Consider the following 16,309-nt stretch of genomic DNA (forward strand, 5'->3'; position numbering starts at 1 on the left):
ACTTCCACAATACATATCCATTTTGCCACACTACATATCCATTTTGCTTCTGATCAGTTAAATGTTAAGTGAACCATGTACTCCCTATACCTTCAAAGCCATAAGGTTAAAGCTTCTTAAAAAGATTGTGATTTAGGCAAATGCCATGGACATACCACACGAATCCTGATAAATGAAATACTGTAATTCATAGTCAAAAATGCTGTCTGGTGAGTTCCTTCTGGAGTACAGACGGTGGCTGGCTCAGAATCTAATTGCAGATGTGCTTGCTCATTCAAAACATTAAATTTTTCTTCCCAAAATATTCGAAGTTCATTAATCAGTTGAGGTGTTCAAACAATGACGTACTTAAGTCTGGAGAGGCACCCTGTGATAGTGATGAATTAGCTGTGTGTAACTGTAACAGCACACCACACTTTCATATTTAGCTTGTAGTTTACTCATCTTGTGGCAATTTTTGATTTTAGGAAAGCTGATCATAGTAATCTCAGTGGAAGAGACTAGAGTGATCCTGAATTGGTTGGATGTATGTGGCATATACAGTTCAAATGGTTCAGTTGGCTCTGAGCACTATGGGACTTAATATCTGAGGTCATCAGTCCCCCGGAAACTTAAAACTACTTAAACCTAACCAACCTAAGAACATCACACACATCAGTGCCCGACCCCCCTGCGGGTCCGGGGATTAGAATAGGCCCGCGGTATTCCTGCCTGTCGTAAGAGGCGACTAAAAGGAGTCCATCCCCCTCACGGGGGTAGTTAGCGCCTGCGTCCGGAGACGGACGGTTCCACGACCTCTCATCGTGGTCTTTTTGGTTTTTCACTTCTCGTTTCTTCCTTCCTTTTGTTGGTTCCTTTCTTTGCTCTTCTCCACCTCACTGTCTTCCTTACTCTTTCCCTTGCCTTCTCCTTGCCTTCTCATTGCCTTTTTCTCCTTGCCTTCTCATTGCCTTTTTCTCCTTGCCTTCTCATTGCCTTTTTCTCCTTGCCTTCTCATTGCCTTTTTCTCCTTGCCTTCTCATTGCCTTTTTCTCCTTGCCTTCTCATTGCCTTCTTCTCCTTGCCTTCTTATTGCCTTCTTCCCCTCGCTTTCTCATTGCCTTCTTCTCCTTGCCTTCTCTGGTCTCCGCCTCGGCGTTTGAGACAGTCTGTCCTCTTTCTCCCTCTCTCTCTTCTTTTTCCTCTTCTTCCTTCCTCCCTGTGCGTGCCTGAAGGCCGACCCACGCGTTCGCACGCGTAGCCGGTGACGGGGTAACGCGTAAGTCCCCGCCCTGGGTAGACATGTAAGGCACGCGCGTACCCCCTGGTAAAGGCCAGGCCCGGGGAGGGGTGATTGCCTGAGCTGATACCTTCTGACCATGCCGATTGGTCCCTCCGTCTGTTTCTCGGGAGGTGTGACCTGAGGTGTAAACATTCACCTAAGGCGGGAGTGCCCTCTGAGAGGGTCCCCACAAGGAAGGAGCGCGCCATCGGAGACGCTGGCAATCATGGGGGATTCCTCCGCAATGGATTCTACTCCATCTCTTTCGACTTCGACCCAAAAACGGAAACGTGACCAGCCAACAGTGACAAAAGTACTACCGCCTGCCCCACAGTTCCTCGTAGTTTCTCGAACTGAGGACGGAAAGGATTTTTCCTCTGTCAACCCTTTCGTTATTCAGAAGGGCGTAGATGCCATCACCGGATCTGTCAAATCCTGTACCAGGTTGCGTAACGGCACCTTATTACTGGAAACTGAGAATGCCTTTCAGGCACAAAAACTGCTTCGGGCCACCCTCCTGTACACTTTCCCTGTCCGGGTGGAGGCCCACCGAACTTTGAATTCGTCTCGTGGTGTGGTCTATACTGGCTCCCTCGACGGATTGACTGACGAGGAGCTTCAATCATTCCTCGCTGAGCAGGGTGTGACGGCTGTCCATAGGGTCATGAAAAAGGTCAACAATGACCTTGTACCGACCCGGACAATTTTCTTGACCTTCGATAGTGTTAAGCTGCCATCGCGCATCAAGGCGGGCTACGAGGTTATTTCTGTTCGCCCATATATCCCGACACCTACGCGCTGCTACCAGTGTCAGCGTTTCAATCACACTCGACAGTCTTGTTCCAATGCGGCTAAATGTGTCACCTGTGGCAGGGATGCCCATGAGGGTGACTGTCCACCTCCGTCTCCTCGTTGTGTGAACTGTCAGGGTGACCATGCAGCATCCTCCCGCGACTGTCCTGTCTATAAGGAAGAACGCTGTATCCAGGAAATTCGGGTCAAAGAGAAAGTGTCCACCTCGGCTGCTCGCAAGCTATTGGCTAGTAGGAAGCCCACGCTGCTCCCAGCGGGGAAATACAGTACTGTCCTCGCCTCTCCTCGGACTACCCGGGCGGTAGCTACCCAGACATGCGATCTGACCTTCAGCACCACGGTCGTCCGTTCGGCCAGTGCTAAGATCGCGCGGTCGACGTCTCCTCTTCCTCCCATCACCCCACAGACACGAGCACCTTCTTCAGCTTCTGCTAAAACGAAGACACCGAAGTCAGATGCACGGGCCTTCAAGAAGGAACCATCCCGTGCAGACTTCCTCCGTACCTCGACCTCACAGCCTTCGACCGGTACTTCCACTACACGTCCTTCCAAAAAGGCGCATAGGAAGCACAGTTCTCCTTCCCCGCCACGGCGCATTTCTTCTCTTGCGCCACCCAGCGGCTGCCGCCCCAGGCCGTCATCCGTTTCGCCTGGCCGCACCGCTGGTCGCCGTACATCTGGCCGTTCACTGGCGGAGGAAGCTCCCCCTCTCGGCCATCCTCCCGAGATGGCCGATGACCCTATAGACCCAATGGACGATGACTGTCCGCCTACTGATAGCGGCGGCAGTGCTCGCTCGAAGCCAGGCCCTAAGCGGCCTTCGAGGTGACCACTTCTCTCATCTTTCTTTTCTTACGATGGCACTTATTCACTGGAATATTCGCAGCATTCGCTCCAACCGAAAGGACTTGAAGTTGCTGCTCCGCTTGCACCGTCCGCTTGTTGTAGCCCTCCAGGAAACGAAGCTACGCCCATGCGATCAAATTGCCTTGGCACACTACACCTCTGTGCGTTTTGACCTACCCCCTGTGGTAGGTATCCCAGCTCATGGAGGGGTTATGTTGCTGGTCCGGGATGATATTTACTACGATCCCATCACGTTGCACACCGGCCTGCAGGCAGTTGCCATCCGCATTACTCTCCCCACTTTTACGTTTTCCTTTTGTACCGTTTACACTCCATCGTCATCTGCCGTTACCAGGGCAGACGTGATGCAACTTATTGCTCAGCTACCTGCACCATTTTTGTTAACTGGAGACTTCAATGCCCACCATCCCCTTTGGGGCTCTCCAGCATCCTGCCCGAGGGGCTCCTTGTTAGCAGACCTTTTCAACCAGCTCGATCTTGTCTGCCTCAATACTGGCGCCCCTACTTTTCTTTCGGACACATCTCACACCTATTCCCATTTAGACCTCTCTATATGTACTACCCAACTTGCACGCCGGTTTGAGTGGTATGCACTTTCTGATACATATTCGAGCGACCACTTCCCGTGTGTTATCCATCTCCTGCAGCATACCCCATCTCCGTGCTTCTCTAATTGGACCATCTCCAAGGCAGACTGGGGGCTCTTCTCTTCCAGGGCGACCTTTCAGGATCAAACCTTTACAAGCTGCGATCGTCAGGTCGCACACCTCACGGAAGTCATTCTCGCTGCTGCTGAATATTCCATCCCTCACCCTACTTCTTCTCCACGTCGCGTACCGGTCCCCTGGTGGACCGCAGCATGTAGAGACGCTTTACGTGCTCGTCGACGTGCTTTACGCACCTTTAAGCACCACCCTACAGTGGCGAATTGTATTAATTATAAACGATTACGTGCTCAGTGTCGTCGTATTATTAAAGAAAGCAAGAAAGCCAGCTGGGCTGCTTTCACAAGCACCTTCAACAGTTCTACTCCTTCTTCTGTTGTCTGGGGTAGCCTGCGCCGGCTATCTGGCACTAAGGTCCACTCCCCAGTTTCTGGCTTGAAGGTCGCGAATGAAGTCCTTGTGGCCCCTGAGGCTGTCTCCAATGCCTTCGGCCGCTTTTTCGCCGAGGTTTCGAGCTCCGCTCATTACCACCCTGCCTTCCTCCCCCGCAAACGGGCAGAGGAGGCTAGGCCACCTGACTTCCGCTCCTCGAATTGTGAAAGTTATAATGCCCCATTCACCATGCGGGAACTCGAAACCGCACTTGGCCGATCACGGTCCTCCGCTCCAGGGCCTGATTCTATTCATATTCAGATGCTGAAGAACCTTTCTCCTGCGGGTAAAGGTTTTCTTCTTCGTACATACAATCGCATCTGGATTAAGGGACATGTTCCCGCATGCTGGCGCGAGTCTATTGTTGTCCCGATTCCTAAGCCGGGGAAGGACAAGCACTTGCCTTCCAGTTATCGACCTATCTCGCTTACCAGCTGTGTCTGTAAAGTGATGGAGCGAATGGTTAACTCTCGATTGGTTTGGCTGCTCGAGTCTCGACGCCTACTTACCAATGTACAATGTGGATTTCGAAGGCGCCGCTCTGCTGTTGACCATCTGGTTACCTTGTCGACCTTCATTATGAATAACTTCTTGCGGAAGCGCCCGACCGCGGCTGTGTTCTTTGATTTGGAGAAGGCTTACGACACCTGTTGGAGGGCGGGCATTCTCCGCACCATGCATACATGGGGCTTTCGCGGTCGCCTCCCTCTTTTTATTCATTCCTTTTTAATGGATCGACAGTTTCGGGTACGTGTGGGTTCTGTCCTGTCCGACACCTTTCGCCAGGAGAATGGGGTGCCACAGGGCTCAGTTTTGAGCGTCGCTCTCTTCGCCATCGCGATCAATCCAATAATGGATTGCCTCCCAGCTGATGTATCAGGCTCCCTTTTCGTGGACGATTTTACCATCTATTGCAGCGCGCAGTGTGCACGTGTCCTGGAGCGCTGTCTTCAGCGTTCTCTTGACCGTCTTTACTCCTGGAGTGTCGCCAATGGCTTCCGTTTTTCTGCGGAGAAGACGGTCTGTATTAACTTCTGGCGCTACAAAGAGTTTCTCCCACCGTCCTTACGACTCGGTCCCGTCGCTCTCCCACTCGTGGAGACAATCAAATTTTTAGGCCTTACCTTTGACAGGAAACTTAGCTGGTCTCCACATGTGTCATATTTGGCCGCCCGTTGTACCCGTTCTTTAAATGTCCTCCGTGTTCTCAGTGGTATGTCGTGGGGAGCGGATCGAACCGTCCTACTTCGTCTATATCGGTCGATCGTCCGCTCCAAGCTGGATTATGGGAGCTTCGTATACTCCTCTGCACGGCCATCCATCTTACGCCGCCTCAACTCCATACAACATCGGGGTTTACGACTTGCGATCGGAGCATTTTATACCAGTCCCGTAGAGAGTCTTCATGCTGACGCTGGCGAATTGCCACTCACCTACCGGCGCGATATACTGCTTTGTCGGTATGCCTGTCGGCTACTGTCAATGCCCGACCATCCGTCATATCGTTCCTTTTTTGACGACTCTCTTGACCTTCAATACAGGTTGTATGTCTCTGCCTTGCTACCCCCTGGAGTTCGCTTTCGTCGCCTCCTTCAACACCTTCATTTTTCACTCCCTGCAACCTTTCGAGTGGGCGAGAGCCGCACGCCACCTTGGCTCCAGGCTCAGGTCCGCGTTCACCTCGACCTCAGCTCGCTCCCAAAAGAGGTCACCCCCGGTTCGGTCTACCACTCCCGTTTTTTGGAACTTCGTTCGAAGTTCAACAACATGACTTTCATTTATACAGATGGCTCTAAGACCAATGAAGGGGTCGGGTGTTCCTTTATTGTCGGGGCACAAAGTTTCCAATACCGGCTCCATGGCCATTGTTCGGTCTTCACAGCTGAGCTCTTTGCCCTCTACCAGGCTTTTCTTTACATCTGCCGCCACCGACATTCTGCTTATGTCATCTGCTCAGATTCCCTGAGCGCCATCCAGAGCCTCAGTGATCCGTACCCGGTTCACCCTTTCGTACACCGGATCCAACGCTCTCTTCAGCAGCTGGTGGACGTCGGTACGCCGGTTAGCTTTATGTGGGTTCCTGGCCATGTCGGTATCCCTGGGAACGAAGCTGCAGATGCCGCGGCCAAGGCTGCGGTCCTCCAGCCTCGGACAGCTTCTTGTTGTGTCCCTTCGTCCGATTTTAGCAGGGTCATTTGTCGGCGCGTTGTGTCGCTGTGGCATGCCGATTGGGCTGCACTTACCGACAACAAGCTTCGGGCCTTAAAACCTCTTCCCGTGGCTTGGACGTCCTCCTCACGCCCTTCTCGGCGGGAGGAGGTCGTTTTAGCAAGGTTAAGAATTGGACACTGCCGGTTCAGCCATCACCATCTGCTGACGGCTGCGCCGGCGCCGTTCTGCCCATGTGGGCACTTGCTGACGGTTAGACACATTTTAATGTCCTGTCCTGATCTTAACACACTGCGCCTCGATCTTAACCTGCCTAATACTTTCGATGCCATTTTAGCGGATGACCCACGAGCAGCTGCTCGTGTTCTTTGTTTTATCAATTTGACACACCTCGCTAAGGACATTTGATGATGTTTTTTAATCCTATGCCTGTCAGTCTGTCTTTTATTGTGTTTTCCCTTTTAGTTGTTGTTGTCAACTTGTGCCTCGCAGTGCATTTTTAGAGTAGTCAGGGCGCTAATGACCATTGAAGTTGTGCGCCCGAAAACCACAAAAAAAAAAAAAAAAAAAAAAAAAAAAAAAAAAAAAAAAAAACATCAGTGCCCGAGGCAGGATTCGAAACTGCGACCGTAGCGGTCGCGCGGTTCCAGACTGAAGCACGTAGACCCGCTCAGCCACAGAGGCCGGCACATATACTGTAATGCTTTCTATTTTGAACTGTGCCAAGTTTCTTAGTTTTCACTAGAAAGTGATTATTAGAAGCTTGCTATGTGTCTGATGCTGTAAGCCATTGCTTCCGTATCAGAACAAGATAATCTTTTAATTTCCTGTTTTCTAATTACACACCCCTTTGTTTCAGTTTTATTTTCAAAATTGTTAATCTGACATTAAATGTAAGGTAATAGTTGTTTCTTGTGCAGGTCAATGTTCTGGTCTGACTGGGGCAAGAATCCAAAGATTGCGACAGCTGGTATGGATGGATCCTCACCACGGGCCTTCGTGCTCGGTGTGCACTGGCCCAATGGAATAACTATAGACATTGGCAACGAGCGCTTGTACTGGGTGGATGCCAAACTGAAGTCAATAGAATCTGTCAACTTGGATGGCAGTGATCGCAGGGTATGTAGGAACACACATTTGAAAGAAATTTCAGTGGAAAACTGTCTTGTAATTGTGGGGAAAGGATTTATCAGAAAACAGATAAGCAGACATATCTCATGCACTGGGGCCAGGAGGCACGGATTCGTTTCACGGCTACTGTAGTTTAATCCAAGCATTATTAAGATAGGACGTACAGACACAGACACACACACACACACACACACACACACACACACACACACACACACATACATACATATTCAAAAGCACAAACTACTTTAATGGAAGTAGAAGACTGCATTAAGAGAAGTGCTGTGCCTTAATGCTGAGTAAAACAGCAACTGTTTTTCCCCCTAAAAGATCCACAACATACATTGGAGAGACTCTGATCTTAAGTATTGGCCTGATGTAACTAACACAGTTGCATGGATACAGACAAATAACCCCTTAGCAATGTTTTCAAATTATTCCAAAGAATACATTTGTTAATTAAAATCATCATATCATGAACGGCATTGCACATAGACACATAAAGACAGCTTTTGAAGTTCAAAATGCATATCAAAATTATGGATATCACCAATAATTAAATCAGGAGTATACTAGTGTACAGGACTTTGACACAAATATCCTAAAACCTGAAATTATTTTTAGTTGGTTTGTAGCTATGAAGTCTAACCATGTATCTCGGAAGTGGTAATAAATCTTGCTGGCGGCTGGACCACAGTGTGGAGTATTTATCTTGTGCCACTGTGTGACATTTGCCTGCTTTATTTCTTTGTTGATTGTCGTCGATGTACTGCATTTTTATACTGGCTGAAAAATGGGGGCTGGAAATTCAACACTAACTACTGTAAATGATGTAGCCGACAGTTGCACAGTTGCTTTTCATAGTTCTTTACTCTCACTGTTCACAACTCCACAGTATTATCCAGTTATATGGCCAGTTCACTGTTGGTTAACTTTTGATAAGCCTCATTAATAATTTGCAGGCAAACGTCAGCATACTGCTACAATAGTTTACCATTGAACATCTATGAGCAGTAAAAACCTAATCACAGTTCTTGCAGAATAATACGGTACACGTGAGACTATTGAACAGACAATGTCATTATTTTAACACGCAGCCTATTTGTGTCACACTTATTTCACTGTTAAGTTGATGCATCGTTGTTCTCCTCTGAAAATCAACAGTGGCCTGACTGTCTCGGGACCAAAAATCGGGCCTTAATAATCATCTCAATAATAGGTACTGAAACATTGTTCGATGTTTAATTTGCAGAAATTACAATTAAAACATAACTCATTCAATTAACTGAATATATAGAAAAATTCCTTCTGTTTAACAGTTGCTTCTACTACTACAAGGGTTAGGCTGAATTATTTGTTTAAATAATTATAGGCACACACGCGCACACTTACGCGTGCTTTTCAAAAGCTGTGTGCGCACACGGCTTTTGACATGCCTGTAATTATTTTGTAATTAAGGGCCGACTTTTCTAGCATGTTTTCGGGTGGAGCCAAGTAAATACTTTAAGAATCCTAGTGGTTCTTTTTCCAAATGTTTATAATTAGTACAGAATTTATATTTGTTTATAAGTGTTGTGGCCACATGTAGTAAGCGTTGCTTCACGCAGTGAAGAATGGGAAAACAAAGGCAGCTGGCGACCGAGGCATTGCGAAGTAAGTGCGACACAGATAGCCTTGCTGACAGAAGCAGTCTACCCACCGGCTGACACACACACACACACACACACACACACACACACACAGACCGAGCGCCGAGCAAAGTCTGGAGAGTGCTGTGTAAGGGCAAGTGAGGTCAGCACGCTAAGTTACACTGCAATATACTGCGGGAGTAATAACAAAAAGCTACCACCGAGGGTAAAAAAGTCCTCCTGCCGGATATAAATAGTGGAGGGCAGGCAGCAACTGACAGAAGCCATTAGGAAGCAGTTCGGATCTGAGGACAGACGTGGTCAATGTCCGAATGTTCAATCTTCATAGGTGACTATTCTGGAAGTCTGTTCCAGCTCGCAGGAGTCATCCATTTGCCGCTAGATGTCAATTTCAGCTCTGGGGGTCGGTCCTCGTTTGATCAGCACCTTGGCTGACTAACAACAGCAAGAACTTCCATCAGGACCAGCCGCAACGCGGTCTTGGTCACAGGCGCCGCCAGGGACTGACGCCCATACTCCACGGCCACCTGGCCCCACGGTGCATGGTCTGCCCATAATGGGACCTCGCGGACATCGCGACTGACAGCTTCCCAGCCACCGGTGCAGCAGGCATCGGCAGCTGACCTCACGGCTCCGTGGGCGAGCGGCGGCGGGTTCATCTCATCCACAGGGCATCCTGGCTTCAGCGGAGCACTGGTGGCCGGAGGCTCCGAGTGCGATCGGTGGCGCGCGTTGGGCGCATTGTCGGAGAATCTACACAGCAGCAGCCAGGCGGAGGGATCTGCAGGGCTGGGCAGTGACGATGAGGGAGAAATTGTAAAGAAAGTTAAATAAATAATTGTAAAACTCCACGCCGTCTCAGTCTTTGGCGCAGCCACTGTGTCTGCTACTAACAAGTAGCAAACGGCTGTAACAATAGGTGCAGAAGTCGTAAGAAGTGGCCATCTGTCATAACATAAGTCAACAATAGAATTTGTTACGAAACAATTACTGATTTCACCCTATAACAAAAGATAGTAACTAGGAATAGTCAAAATAAATTGGGATATTCATTAGATGCACAAAACTAAGCACAAAAACTGGATCTGGTGCTATATTTCTTACAACTGAGGGCCCAACCTTTTTCTTTTATGGAAATTCAGATTATACGTAATTGGGCAAAATGAAAATTAAAATGAATTTAAGGAGGCATATGGCAAAAAACGAGAGAGGAAGTGGAGAGATCCCAGCTTGCTTTGCCGTAACTGGTGAGCACTTGTCACTCAACTGAAAAAGTCATCACTTCCAGTATTGAATGAAGTGACATTACATTCTTCACTTCCTGGGCCGGTAAATTTAGTGTCACTCAGGATCACTATAGCAATCCTTTTTTGAAAGTGTTGCTTAAACAATACAGGAGAGTGTGAAAAGCACAGGAAAAGACTGAAAGACAGCCAGGCTACAAATGTAATAGCAGATGCCCTCTAGCAGCTGAACAATTGTAAATGCTGAAACAAATGTAAACAGGGTTTTGCTTTTTTGAAGGTCTGTTATTAAGTTGCCTTAGTATACCCAGGATTTTAATTTTCTGTCAAAATAATAAAAACAAGAACGTGGAGTTTTATATCGATGTGTTACACTTGCGAGCTTGTTGTAATGGCTTAGACATTGAAACCTCTGAAGTCACCAGCATTGGGAAATATGTCTCGAAGCACAGAATTCACAAAGTATGCTGTCACAGCCTGCATTCTATGATTAATGGGTTTTTCAGACAAGTAGACTGAAAGGTTGTCATTAAAGAGGTTTCTATTGCAAACATTTTTCATAAAAACACTAAAATTCATAAAGAAACATGAATTGCCCTTCCAGCCATACTTGAAAACATTGTATTCATTCAAATACAATTTTACGAGGATAATAAATGTCAGCTAGATCAAATTATAAAACATAACTAACAAACATATAGGTATGTAATTACTAAAGTCTAATTACAAAACTAATGCTAATGTTCATTCACATAAGATCACTACACCCTAAACACAGCCTTCCAGCTGACATCAGGGCCTCAGAGGTACCTCTCTCCTTTACACCCTTCCTGTATTTAAATTAGTCTCAAATTCTAAACCAGCATCCCCTCAATATTTATCATAGGTATTGGGTAGAATTATTTCGAAACTTTTGGCATTCCTGACAGTTACTAGCCTTTGTTTTGTGTAAGTAGTAATAAGCACCGTATTTTAGTGTTAAAGATATATGCTTTCTTGCAGGAAACATAGCTTGTATTGTTCTACTACGGACTCCAAAATAGGTGTCAATGAGAAGCCTCGAAATTGTGTGTAAGTTTTGTTGGAAAACTCTTAAATTCCTCAAATAATGGAAGAAAGAAGTCCAGGTATTCATGCAGTGGCAAGTAAATGGTCTCACGGGCAGTTTCTAACTGTAATAAATCTTTGTTACTTAAACATAAGATTGTACTCTTAATGAACAGTTTATAATGGCATTTAAGTTTTACAGTTCAACCAATGAAAATACGCCTTAAATATTGAAAATTAAATTCTTGTTGCCACTATGCTGCAACTGGTATCAGATAACATTATAGTAAGATATTGCTAACATCTCTTAATGTGATTGTTAGGTATGTTCAGATGGTGCAGTTGGTTGTAAAAAATGTAGAGGTGATAACTCTTATAGGCCTCTTGTGTATTGTGGCCACATTCTGTGCACATAGCTGATTATACACAGGAATGTGAAACTGAAATGGATATTTAATTAGGTGGAGATTCTGCTGGTGTAGACGAGTTGCATATTCCTGAGTTGGACTCGGAAATGAGTGACTGTATTACATGAGGGACCATATGTTCCCAGTGATTTCTGTTAAGACATAAGTTAGTTACAAATACCAACTCCTTTAATGTCTCTTGTTTCCATCATGATACAAAGCATGGAGGAGTATTGTTACAGGTTTGGTCTAAGAGAACTGCATACTGCTCAGTTTAAGAGACGATTTTGCCTTGCAGGTAATTCTGGAAACCGCTGTGAAGCACCCATTCTCGATTGCAGTCTTTGAGAACACCCTATATTGGTCGGACTGGGAAGACCGGCAGATTGCCTCATGTCACAAGTTTACGGGGAAGAACTACAGAGTCATCTTACGCTCACTCAAAAGCCACATTTATGGAATAAAGGTCTACCACCCTGCCCTCCATCCATTGGTAAGTAATTGGCAGAAACTGAAATATTTCTTCCTACTTACCTTATTTTGGTGATGTGTGAAAAATTAGTCATTCTGTAGACATTTTGTAGTTTAATTCCTCAGAGTGCTTAAAACATATTTATCTGGGGCCTCTCTCTCTCTCTCTCTCTCTCTCTCTCTCTCTCTCTCTCTCTCTCCCCCTCTCCCCCCCCCCCCCCCCCCCCCCCCCCCCCCCCCCCCCCCCCCCCCCCCCCCCCCCGAAGGCTCTTGCTAACCAGTGCCTTTTTAACTGTGGATTGGCTGTTCTCAGGAGACTTACCCTTTTGTGTTGAAAACCAATGAAAGAGATTGTTTCTGGAATAACATGCAGATACTTTGAACTCAATGTATTGTCTATAATATTAAAGTCTAGACAACATACATCTGCATATATTCCAGTCAGACAAGTGTGTCTGTCACTCCTTAAAGGCAATTTGCACAAATATAAACATTTGTTCTGTGGTGAGCATTTCTTTAACATGGAGATCATTCTCTCCCTTCCCTCACCCACAGCACCAAAGGACTCAACCCAGCAAGTAGAAGTGCCTGTTTACAGCTCACCTCCCTGGTAGCATCGGATCAGTAAAGCTCTAATTTCCACAGACCATAAAATATGTCTCAGAAGTAGGTTACTTCTTACAACCTACCTTAACTCGTAAACATCTTTTGTCGGCCAAAGGAAGACAGGGAAGTGGGACATCTGATCCCAGAATGTCACACTTCAAGGCAGAAGCCCAGAGCTTCCATATTTTACAGTCATATCAGAGTATGTAAGTCAGATAGTAAACACCAAAGAATAACAAACCAAAAACTAAAGTTTGTGAATATACAAAGCAAATCACCTAGGACAAAACTGTTTCATCAGTTGTCTGCAGAGTTAGGCCGTAACTGAAATTAAACCTATTGTGCCTCTACAGTGTACATCTTGGTTGCAACTATTGTGGTTCTTCATTATGAGTGTTACCTGCAGCATCTCTAAAACTAATGTATTTTATATTATTATTATTATTATTATTATTATTATTATTATTATTATTATTATTATTTCCCGAATTTACTGATAAATGTAGATTACCGAGTTCAGGGTTAAGCTTGCCAGGTATTGAGTACTTTATATATTGCTGATTTACGCCCCTCCTGGAGTTAACTCGGGGCGCGAGGCGCCCCCCCCCCCCCTCCCCACACACACACACACACACACACACACACACACACACACAGTGTCACAAAATATGCATCACACAATTTTTGTCTGGGCACAAAATTCAGTGACTGTTTCATGTCCCAAGACATTTGCCTTGGTCTTTCTGCTGAAATTGCATCGCTTTCTTTGGTTGGCAACAATGTGTGCCGCCACTTCATTGCTTGTTTGCATTAATTGTGACACTGACCTCATGTAACAGTGATGTCCAAAAAAAATTTTTGTATGAAATTAAATGCAACAAAGTACAGCCCGGTCTGGTTGTTCTTGAAACACAATAGTAACTGAATTTTCTGAAATTCTGTTACTCTGAAATGATGTACAAAACTGACCTTAAAACCTGTGAAAATTCTGTTGACAACTTCAACACTTTGAGTTGTTGGACCTCTTGAAAGTTTTTTCCCATCACAAACCAAATTTTGAGAAATCAGATGTGGTTAGCCAGGGCAAATATCCACAGCTGCCAAGCACCCAACTATATTAAAGATTGTATCCCACTGTTAAGTGAATCAATTTTCATAGATGTTACAAAGTTCGAAAACTTGGTGCACAAATGATTCAGCTGCAAATGGTGTCTAAATGTGTTAATAGTTTGCTAGGAGTAGACATGCATTCTCACTACAGTGATTGCTTGACATTCTTACTTTCACAAGTAGGCCTTATTTAAAAAAAAAAACTAGCCCCATAAAAAGTAAAAAATCAATCGACAGATTTTTTTAATGCAAAAAGTGGAATGCATCTGCAAGCTATAAAAAGTATTGGACCAAGAAATTAAAATTATAAAAGGTATATGAAGAAAGGGATGGTCTCCTCCTGCGGCATGCATCTCATTGTGTGAACAACTTTCTGAAACCTTGACCTTACTGAAAATATCACCTAATCACATTAGGTGATTACTGCAATGTAGCAAATGTAACATAGAAGACTGGCTGAACATTTTGTGAAGCCTGACCTGTAACTGGTAACTTGTTTCCAGATGGAGAATCCCTGCAAAGATGCCAGCTGCAGTGATATTTGTATGCTGGCCCCTAACAACTCTTACACATGTGCCTGCCCTGTGGAAAAGGAACTTGGTTTTGATCAGCATTCATGCAGAGGTGAGGTACAAAAAAGTTAAAAGGTGACTTGTATTGTAGTTATATCTGCAACTTTAAATTGCAGTGATGCCACTGACAGCTTTAAGCTTGCATTTAAACTAGCTTAGTGTGTGGTGCTTCACTTGTACAGACTGTATGATCTGAACAGAATTTTTTTTTCTTAATTGTATTTTTGTTTACAAATTACAACACCTTCTAAGCTTTCCACACTGGTAAGGCCATAGAAGCATAGTATTTTCTTAGTGTATATCTGAACTAAAGATTCTGGTAGCTGTAGTCAAAAGTTTCTGTTAATCACGCATTTTGCGTTTTCATAGAGGTATTTCCATAGAAACTTTCATCCCCAACACACATTCCCTTAGATTTGAGAAGTGAAATAACAATTTTCATAGATTTAACTTCACATATTTTTCAATATGACTGCTTTCTAACAGAAAATGCAGGATGGAATACAACATTATGAAAAAGATAGTTGGTACTCGCTGTATAGTGGAGATTTTGAGTTGCAGGTAGACACAACAAAAGTCTTTTTGTTGTACCTGTGACTAAACATCTCTGCTATGTGGTGAGTAGCAACTATCCTTTTCATATTGTTAAATATTTTCTAAAATTTTCATCCCCTATTTAACTCAGTAAGGGGTTAAATTTCCGAAAAACAGTGACACCTACTTGTTTGCAACAGAAATCAGACACCAGTTTCCATAGATGTAGATTTAGAAATGTTTGTAGTTTTTAGTTATTCGAACACTTTCATTCCCTATTTCACTCTTGTAAGTATTAAATTTTGAAATGTGCTGAAACACACGTTTCTAATTTCTGCCTGAGGAACTAAATAAAAATTTTTGGAGGTCATCTTGAAAACTGCCTCAGTAGTGACAAATTTTCAAAAACCTTTCATGCTTACTCCACCACCTTAGGAGTGGAATTTCAAAACATTCCTTCTTAGACACCTACAGTAAAAGATAAATGCCCTCTGCAAATTTAAAGTTTGTCCTTAGTGGTTGGTCTGGGCAGTCAGGACATTGCCTTCATTTATAGATATGATTGCTACAGTATGAACAAGCCACTGTATATTACCAAGTGCTTAAAACAGCTGTTAACTGTTTCAGTTGTTCTGAAGAAGGAAGTAGTGGTGGCAGTGGCTGGGAACCGCATAATCAAGGTGGAGCATTGGCTGCTGGGCCGGCACACTCAGTCAGTTGTGCCGGCCAAGAGCATCCACCATGTCAGTGCAGTCGTCTACAGCTCCGTGGATGGCAAGTAATCTCTTGGTGTGGCAGGCCTGGCTGGTGTCTCCACATGTCGGTTGACACTTGATGCCACTCTCGACATGAGTCTGCTCTAGAAGACTCCCACCTTGCGGGGCTACTACAGCCTGTCTTCCTGGAATCAACTTACTGCAGCCTGCCTTTGATTCAATGCATCTCTGTCTTATAATCTAATCTTACAAGGGGACCTTATGGGCTCCCTTCTAACCTTCTCTTCATATTTGTAGGTCTTAAAGATAATGTGTGGGTATCACTATGCCAAAGCAGTATAATGGACTTAAATACTTGACAAATTTAACTGAAATAATTTTTTTTGAACTTATCAGCACTCACGACTTAAAGTAGATTATTTCTTGAGTAGTGTCACATTGGATTAGGAAACTCGTGTCCCCTCAATCATGTCAAATCCTGTAAATATGAATACGAAGGAAAGTCCAGAAAGTACCCTTCTTACAAGGGGAGGTCATGACATCAAGATTACAGATTTTCTTTCAATTTTTTGCTGTTTTATTAGTCCATTAGGACAACATAATGTGAAAGTATTA

At 44.9% G+C, this 16,309-nt stretch overlaps 1 protein-coding gene across 1 annotated transcript in view; it reads left to right on the forward strand.

The window, feature by feature from the left end:
- LOC124612899 (vitellogenin receptor-like) overlaps nucleotides 1-16,309 on the forward strand; it is a 232,698-nt gene that overhangs the window by 101,248 nt on the left and 115,141 nt on the right. Inside the window, exons 10-13 of the mRNA XM_047141363.1 lie at nucleotides 7,128-7,326; nucleotides 11,984-12,178; nucleotides 14,376-14,496; nucleotides 15,606-15,752. Coding sequence (XP_046997319.1) covers nucleotides 7,128-7,326; nucleotides 11,984-12,178; nucleotides 14,376-14,496; nucleotides 15,606-15,752 — 662 coding nt within the window. The remainder of the gene's footprint in view (nucleotides 1-7,127; nucleotides 7,327-11,983; nucleotides 12,179-14,375; nucleotides 14,497-15,605; nucleotides 15,753-16,309) is intronic.

Source organism: Schistocerca americana, chromosome 4, assembly GCF_021461395.2.
Source record: "Schistocerca americana isolate TAMUIC-IGC-003095 chromosome 4, iqSchAmer2.1, whole genome shotgun sequence".
NCBI classification, from domain to species: domain Eukaryota; kingdom Metazoa; phylum Arthropoda; class Insecta; order Orthoptera; family Acrididae; genus Schistocerca; species Schistocerca americana.